The sequence below is a fragment of the Panthera uncia genome, chromosome B1, assembly GCF_023721935.1.
Source record: "Panthera uncia isolate 11264 chromosome B1, Puncia_PCG_1.0, whole genome shotgun sequence".
Taxonomy (NCBI): Eukaryota; Metazoa; Chordata; class Mammalia; order Carnivora; family Felidae; genus Panthera; species Panthera uncia.
Window position 1 is genome coordinate 166,974,096 of NC_064811.1, and position 8,903 is coordinate 166,982,998.

Sequence of the window (8,903 nt, forward strand, 5' to 3'; positions counted from 1 at the left end):
ACCTTCTCTGCCTTCTCCTCTGGGGATCCCAGAGGGCTGTCAGACTTTGAACTGTAACAACAGAGCCACCAGAAAGTTTATAAAGGTAGCAGTGACCTTTTAGAGCTGTCGAGTCTTTAAATAGGATTTGGGATTTAATGTTGTATTTTTAAAAAAATAATTGCTAGTTAAAAAAAAAAATGCATGTCTTTTAGCCAAATCAGAATCTCCAGCCCCCTCCACTATTTTTTTTTTTTTAACCCCAGGAGAGATAAAGCCTTTTGGGGGGGGGGGGGGGGGGGGGGATAAAGACCAGATCTCAGGCTAAATAAGGAAGGTGTATATGTTAGGTGCAGCCAGACTAAAAGTCTGGACTTAAAAGAAGCCCTTCAGCGGGTGATTGTTGTGGAGAAGGAACAAAAAATAAAAGAAGGGAGGGAGGACAGGAGTTTACAGGAAAAGGATTATGTGATCTGCCATGATGTAGTCTGAATTACAGCCCGAAAACTCCAGGAAATTTCTCGTTCGAATTCTCAGGTTGAGGGCAAAAAAGGTCCAGGGGAGGCTTTTATTGAACCTTTATTAATAAAAATGTAATGCCGCCCAGCAGCAGTGCTGAGGGCCCTCCGCAGGCTGCTGTCTCAGACATGTGGAGACTCTTCTGGCCCGGGCCCACCCCTTGCAGCAGAGTTCTGTTTATACAGCTTGTCCTAAAACCACGGTGAGTGCTTCCTGTTCTACTTGGGCCACCCTGTGAATACTTAAGGTTGGCGTGTTACTTAAAAAGGAATAATAAGAAGCTTATATTTTCACCTCCTCCTACCCATCTCCATATCCCATGCCGATCTGTGCTGAGCAGGACCGGTTTCTCTGTAAGAGCCTCTGGCTTCCACTCTCCCACAGGGACAGGGAGAAACCTTCGTTGTAAACCAAGGCCAACGAGAGGTTTTTGAACTTAGGTGTGATTCAGGATTCAGGAGGTGACACCTTCATCCTGGCCATCCTGTTTCCCTTCAGGTTTGCATCCCTCCAGGCTGATGCTCAGTTACACAAGAGGATGGAGTTGAAACAACATCCTCGGAAGTGATGGGGACTGCTCATACGGAAATAGAAAGTGCTAGAGACAGCACTAGACTTTGTCCCTCCCCACTTCACGCAGGTCTTTAAGAGCAAAAATGGCCCATTTTATGTGTTAGGGAGCCATCTGGATATTAGTCACTGTCCCAGATCTTTCACTAGCCCCCCCAGTGAAGAACCTAGGATGTCCATGCAAACCTCTAACAATTTCGGCCTGCATACCTCTTCCTCCTCTGTCCTCCCTGAGCCTGGTCCCTTTTGCCATCCAGAGAGACACGCTGGGGAAGGCAGTGTTTTTTGATCATTCGTGATTGTCATCTGAGCTGGCATTACCAGAAAGCCGGGTTCCAGCCTCCCAAGCAGTACAGGTAGGGGTAGTAAGGGTAGCTGTTACACATGGAGATGAGGGAGGCTTGAGATAAACCCTCCTCTTTCAGAGCCGGCAGGGAGGAGTGCTTCTCCAGGCCTCCCAGGTCCGAAGTGAGTTGCTTTCGCTTGGTCTTATAGCGTCTGTTCTGGAACCATATTTTCACTTGGGTCTCAGTGAGCTTGAGGTTCTTGGCCAGGTGAGCCCTTTCAGGAGCTGACAGATACTTCTGGTGGCTGAACTTCCTCTCTAACTCAATGACCTGAGTGTGGGAGAAGGCGGCTCGAGAGCGCTTCTGTGGCTGCTTCGGGGTTTGGGGAAGGCTTGGCAAGGCGCCTGCACTGTTTTCATAGTCCAATAGATAAGCCTCAAAGTGTCCATCTGGAGAGAAGGGAGAAGGAGGGATGGGAAGGAAAAGGTTACATGTTAGAGGGTAGAGAACGGAATTCAATACACCCTTATCTCCGTGGTAGTGAACAAACGGCCCAGTGTCATCTTGGATACATTTCACTTTCTTCACATGACTAAGGAACTCTCCCTAGTAGGGAGTGACTGAATCCGTATATTATGTATTCGTTTTCTAATAGTCATCAAGAACCCAAAGTTAGGAGAGGTTAGTGGTGGAACTTCCTGCCATATCGTCCAGCAGAATTAAACGGGGTCCTGGATCAGTGTATTGAGGTGGGAGAAGGGACCCAGGCAACACACAGAAAGAAAACACCTGGTAAAGCAGGACCCAAAGACATCAGTGTTAACTTCCAGGTGGCAGGAGAGGGTCAGCGCTATAGGAGAGGTGGCGGGGGCTAAGGACAAGTTCATTCTCTGACTTGAGTCCCCTTTTTTCTAAACAAGCCTGTAGGATGCCTCATCCGAAGTGACAGGAAAGGAAAAAAGAGTAGTTTAGAGGTGTCCAATGGTGTTATATTTCCTGAAGGCCCGAGGGGCCTTCCAAACTTAGTTTTATTGCCCATGGAATTGGGAAGCAGAGGGGGTCTTCCCTGGTCAAACCCTAATTTATTGATATTAGTAAGTTGCGATCAGTTATTTGTTATACGGTAGTAATCGTAACTGCCAAGAGGCAGTGAGGGGCGGGCGCCGATCGAGGGTCGCGCGGTGGCTGGGGGCGGGTGGCGGGTTTTTCACCGGGGACTCTGGGGCTGGGGACGCGGTGCGCGCGCTCGCAGGGGAGCCCGGGGCGCCAGAGCCCGCGGGGCTGAGAGCGCCGTGCCCGGCGAGTCCAGCCCATGCAAAAACCCTGCGCCGCTCGGACGGCCGGGCTCGGGGTTAATTTCCGAGGCGCGCCCGCGGCGGGAGGCGGTGGGGTCCCTTGGCCTGTCGCCGCGGGGCCCCGCATCCCTGCAGCCGGGGCTGCGCCCTTCCCGCCTCGGACCCGCCCTCGCGCCCTAGCGGCCCCCAGGCCGGCCCGCCCCTCCTGCGAGACCGCACCCTGGCCCAGCCCGGCCGCCTCACCTGGCTCGCTCGCCGCCGGCTTGTCGGCCTCCTGCGCAGCGCGCGGCCGGGCGCCCCACTCGTCCTCCGGCGCCCCAGCGCCGCCTCTTCCTCCCTCGGGCTCCGGCTCCAGCTCTCGCCGCGCGTCCGGCTGGCACGGGGGCTGCGGGCTGCCCGTGTGGCCGCCGCGCCGCTCCGCGCCGTCCCGCAGGATGTCCTGGATGAAGAAGGAGGTGAGCGGCTTGGACTGGCCGGCCGCCCCCGCCTCCCTGGGCCGCGGCTCCGGAACCCTGAGCATCCCGGCGGCTCGGCTGCAGCCCCGGCGGCGTCAGCTGCGTCCGCGGCGTCCGCACCACTTTCACTTTCCGCCTCCCCGGCGCACTTATAGCCCCGGGGGAGCGCGCCGCGCCGCCTTCCCATTGGCCGCGGCCAGCCGGGCCCAGCCGCGGATTGGCCGCCGGCGCTCCAGGTGAGGGGGTGGAGAGGGGAGTCCCTCGCGGGGTCTCCGTCACCGCTGCCCAGGAGGATTCCTCCCCCAATTCCTTCTCCTCGCCCTTGGCCTGCATCCCTCTGCCCTGCGATCTTTCCGCTGGCTCCGAATGAGCACCAAAGAGGGTCTGCTCTGCTCCGACCCACATCGGAAGTTTAGACCTGGGGAAGGATGATGCAGAAGAGACAGACCCGATTTAGCTCTCATAGATTGTTAAAGCGCCTTTGCTCACGAAGGGTGGTGAAATTACTACGACCCGGTTTACAGACGCAATTTCTGGGGGCCCGTGACAAGGAGAGATCGGTAGCAAAACTGGATCTCCTAAGGCTTTCAAAGGGACAGGACAACTCAGTGCTGCACCCGACCCCAGGCTGGATTCTGTACTGGACGTTATTGGGGCCGTTGATGAAAGTGGAATAAGGACGATCGATTAAAGTATTGAATCAGTGTTAAATTTACTGAGATTCTCACATGTGGAATTTCAGAAACAAAACAGGTGAACATACGGGAGGTGAAAAAAAGAGGGAAATAAACCACGGGAGACTCTTAAAGACAGGACTAGCAGGGTTGCTGGAGGGAGGTGAGTGGGTGATGTGTATTAAGGAGGGCACTTGTGAGGAGCCCTGGGTGTTGTATGTAAGTGATGAGTCACTGGAAAGTCTACTCCTGAAACCAATATTTCATTGTATGTTAACCAACTAAAACTTAAATTAAAAAAAAAAGAAAAGAAAAACAATTACTGAAATGAATAGTAAGTACTGTGACTGTGTAAGAGAATATTCTTGGGAAATAAACATGAAAGTGCTTAGGGGGAGGCCCACGGTGGAAGAAACAGCCTGAAAGGATTCAGAAACAATGATATAGGTTGATGGATAGATGCCATCTGATAAAGTGAATGAGTTAAATATTAACAGTTGAAGAATCTGGTATGCTGGTGTTCTTCTGAACTATTTTTATGTATGCAACTTTTCTGTACCTCCTGATCTAAGGCACCTAGCATTCCACTGGAAACTTCACAAGGGGGTCATGTGGAGTGTCTGGGGAGGAAAGAGAGGGAGTAGGCCATTGTGGATAAAGCAACCGCCAAAGAGAACCACGCTGTCTGTATAAGGGGAAGGTCTTTGGCAAATACGGTCTTCTTCTCTCATTTTTTTTTCATTTCAAAAAAAAAAAAAAGTTCAAACATTTTCTTTTGCAATATTACAGATTTACAGGAGTTTGCAAAATTAGTACTCCCGGGTCCACCCAATGACATATTATGTAACTGCAGTATGATATCAAAACCAGGAAGTTGACATCAGTGCATTACCGTTAACTACAGACGTTATTTTATTTTCATCATTTTAAAACCTGCGTTCGTTTTTGTGTGTGTCTAGCTCTATGCAATTTTATGACATGTATAGATTCCTGTAATGCTACCATCAAGATCTAAAATTGTTCCATCACCACACAAGAACTTCCTGTGCTATCTCTTCGTGTTTGTGTATCCAAGCCCCTTCTGTCCATCTCTGACCCTCAGCAACCACTAATCTGTTCTTCATCTCTATAGGTTAACCATTCAGAGAATGTTACACAAGTGGAACCAAACATCGTATCAATGTAACCTTTTGCAACTGGCTTTTATCATTAAGTGATGTCTCTGAGGCCCACTTGTTGCATATATTGTTGTTAATAGTTAATACTTTCTTATTGCTGGATAGTATTTCACTGTGTGGATCTCCCTGAGTTTGTTCGACCATCCACCCACTGAGGGACAGTCGATGTGTTTCCGTTTTTTTCTCTGGTATGAACGAAGGTGCTGTGAACAGTCATGCACAGCTTTTCATGTCGAACATGAGTTTTCGTTTCTCTGGGATAAATACCCGGGGCGGCAACTGCTGGGTCACGTGGTAATTGCACATCTAGTTTTGTAAGAAGCTACTAACCTGTTTTCCCCAGTGGTTATACCACTTTTGATTTCCACCAGCAAAATATGAGAGTTCCAGCTTCTACATATCCTCATCAGCATTTGGCATTATCACTGTTTTTTATCTTAGCCATTTTAGGAGGTGTGAGGTGATATCTCACTACGGTTTTTAATGTTTAGCTTGCATTTCCCAAATGGCTAGTGATATTGAACATCTTTTCACGTGCTCCTTTGCCATCCATATCTCCTCTTTGGTGAAATATTTGTTCAGTTCTTTGGGGTTTTAATAATTTTTTTTTTTAATTTTTTTTAACGTTTATTTATTTTTGAGACAGAGAGAGACAGAGCATGAATGGGGGAGGGTCAGAGAGAGAGGGAGACACAGAATCTGAAACAGGCTCCAGGCTCTGAGCTGTCAGCACAGAGCCCAACGCGGGGCTCGAACCCACGGACTGCGAGATCGTGACCTGAGCCGAAGTCAGACGCTTAACCGACTGAGCCACCCAGGCACCCCTTAATAATTCTTTATATATTCTCTATGTGGGCCTTTGTTGACTCTGTGGTTTGCGAAGATTTTCTCCCCATTTCCGGCTTGTCTTTTCATCACTTAAACAGAATATTTCACAGCACAAGAGGTTTTTTTATGTTGGTAGACTCCAACTTACTGATTTATTCATTTTACATATTTTGCCGTTGGTGTCATACCTGAGAATTACCTGCTTACCCCTACTACTGAAGACGCTCTCCTATGTTATCTTCTCTAAGTTTTGTATTTTATTTTAAGATCCACAATCCATTCTAAGTTTATTTTTGCCTATGGTGTGAAATGGAGGTGGAGGTGAAATTGTTAAAATCTAGAGCTGGGTGGCATTTCAAATCAGTGGAGGAAATGTGAATTATTGAATAACTAGTCCTGCCATTTGGAAAAAAATAACATTCTCTTCTTATAACAAACTAAACCCCAGATGGCTCAAAAATTTAAAACATAAACAGGCGTATATTAAACTAAAAAGGTTTCCCCACATTCATCATTGGAGACATGCAAATTGAAACCACATTGATATACCCTTTTTCCACCTATCGGATTGGTAGAAGTTAAGAAGGCGGATAACGTGCAGTGTTGTTGTGGGGGGCGGAGTGTGGAGGAAGTTGTTTCCATGCCAAGTTGGAGGAAAAGTGGATCAGCTTGTTAAATTTGGACGACAACTTGTCAAAATCTGTCGGAATTAAAACTGGTCATATCTTTTGACACAGCCATTCCATGTTTAGACATTTACCCTAGAAATATACAAGTATACATTGTACTACTTGGGAAAATCTCCTCGAGTTTGTCAGAGACTGATTCAAGTTGCAAAATAATGTTATAGAATAAACCATTGTGTAAAGGAAAAAAAAAGAATGGTTACAAGTTGTCTAAATGATATTTTACATTTGAGCATTTTTTGCACGTAGAATGCACCTAAAAGGATGTGAATATCTCACTAGGGGGCATTTCCTTCTGCTAATGTACAATTTCAGAAATTAAAACTGTAGAATGGAAGCTGAGCTCACCACCTCCATCTCTGCCACCTCAGGTCTCAGATGTCCCTTTGGAATGGGGACACCGCTCACAGCACTCTCCCTCAAATCGCTTCATGGGGCCTTCCTTTTGTGCTTTGTACTTGGGATGTTTATGTGGAGGGGTCTTCTCCTTTATTAGACGGTGAGCTCCTTGCCTAGGAACGATATCATCCTCATATCCGTACTGTCCCTAACACCTGGCTTAGATCAGACACACAGAAGGTGCTCAATAAATGTTTGCTGGCTGGATGTCCAGCTTTAGGCACTGGGAGGCATCTCCCAGGCTGGCAGCATTATCCATAAGGGACGGCAAGGCCCCAAGGCAAATCAGTGTAAGGTCTGCCCTTCTCCCCTTGCCATGGCCGTGACACAGGTGACAATGAGTAAGGGCAATCAGGAAGACACAAAAGAGTTGCATTAGGACACTTTAGATGGAATAGAATTCAGAGACAAATAATACCCGCTCTCCGCATGTCCCCCTCCAAATCTCTGGAGCTTTTTTTTTTTTTTTTTAACGTTTATTTTTGGTGGAATCTTTTGGGTTTTCCATATAGAGTATCATGTCATCTGCGAAGAGTGACAGTTTGACCTCCTCCTGGCCTATTTGGATGCTTTTTATTTCTTTGTGTTGTCTGACTGCAGAGGCTAAGACTTTCAATACTATGTTGAATAACAGTGGCGAGAGTGGACATCCCTGTCTTGTTCCTGACCATAGGGGGAAAGCTGTTAGTTTTTCCCCATTGAGGATGATATTAATGTTAGGTAGCTCGTATGTGGCTCTTGTGATCTCAAGGTATGCTCCTTCTATCCTTACTTTTTTGAGGGTTTTTATCAAGAAAGGGTGTTGTATTTTGTCAAATGCTTTCTCTGCATCTATTGAGAGGATCATATGGTTCTTGTCCTTTCTTTTATTGATGTGAGGAATCACGTTAATTGTTTTGCGGATATTAAACCAGCCCTGCATCCCAGGTATAAATCCCACTTGGTCGTGGTGAAGAATTTTTTTAATGTATTGTTGGATCCGGTTGCCTAATATCTTATTGAGGATTTTTGCATCCATGTTCATCAACGTTTATTTATTTTTGAGAGAGAGAGAGAGCACGAAAACAAGCGGGGGAAGGTCAGAGAGACAGGGAGAGAGAGAATCCCAAGTTGGCTCCGCACTGTCAGTGCAGAGCTCAGTGCAGGGCTCACATTCACGAACTACAAGATCATGACCTGAGCCAAACCCAAGAGCCGGCCGCTTAACCGACTGAGCCAGCCAGGTGCCCCCAGAACTTGTCAACGTGCCATACACACAACAGAAGGGAGCTAAGGCTGCAGATGGCAGTAAAATTGCTAATCAGCTGACCTTGAGATGGGAAGGTTATTCTGGATCTTCCCAGTGGGCCCAGTGTGATCACAGAGTTCTTACAAATCAAAGGAGGCAAGAGAGTCTGAGCCAGAGAAGGAGATGTGACACCAAAGCAAGATCACAGTGACGGGAAGGGAGAAAGACTCACTTTGCTGACTTTGAAGATGGAAGGGGAACCTGAGCCATTGAATGGAGGAGGCCTCTAGAAGCTGGAAAAGGCAAGAAACAGATTCTCCTCTGGAGCCTCTAGAAGAAATGCAGCTCTTCTGGCAGCTTGATTTTAGCCCAATTAGTCCCATTCTGGACTTCCGCCTTCTAGAGATGAATGCAGAGGCATTTACAGAAGGACGCAGAAATGAAGAGAGGATTCCCAGCTCTGTTTTGTTTTGTTTTTTATTTATTTTGAGAGAGGCCACAAGCAGGGGAGAGGTAGAGAGAGAGGGAGAAAGAGGGAATCCCAAGTTGTTAGCACAGAGCCCAACGTGGGGCTCGAATTCAAGAGCTGTGAGATCATGACCTGAGCTGAAACCAAGAGTCGGATGCTTAACCGACTTAGCCACCCAGGCACCCCACCATCTGTTTTGATATGAACTTTGAGACCTTTATTTAAAAAATTGAAATATACATTTAGACCCATAATTTCCATCCCTTTATTAAAATTGCCCTTTTTGTGGGGCTCAGTTGGTTAAGCATCTGATTCTAGATTTTGGCTGAGGTCCTG

The 8,903-nt window shown here is 47.5% G+C and overlaps 1 protein-coding gene across 1 annotated transcript; it reads right to left on the minus strand.

Annotated features, from left to right (window-relative positions):
- Window positions 1-261: 261 nt before the first annotated feature.
- On the minus strand, window positions 262-3,226 carry NKX3-1 (NK3 homeobox 1). Its single transcript, XM_049631590.1, has 2 exons — window positions 2,894-3,226; window positions 262-1,804 (listed from the first exon to the last, which is right to left on the minus strand). Exons 1-2 carry the CDS (start codon window positions 3,168-3,170, stop codon window positions 1,386-1,388), a joined length of 696 nt encoding a protein of 231 aa, XP_049487547.1. The 5' UTR covers window positions 3,171-3,226; the 3' UTR covers window positions 262-1,385.
- Window positions 3,227-8,903: the final 5,677 nt, after the last annotated feature.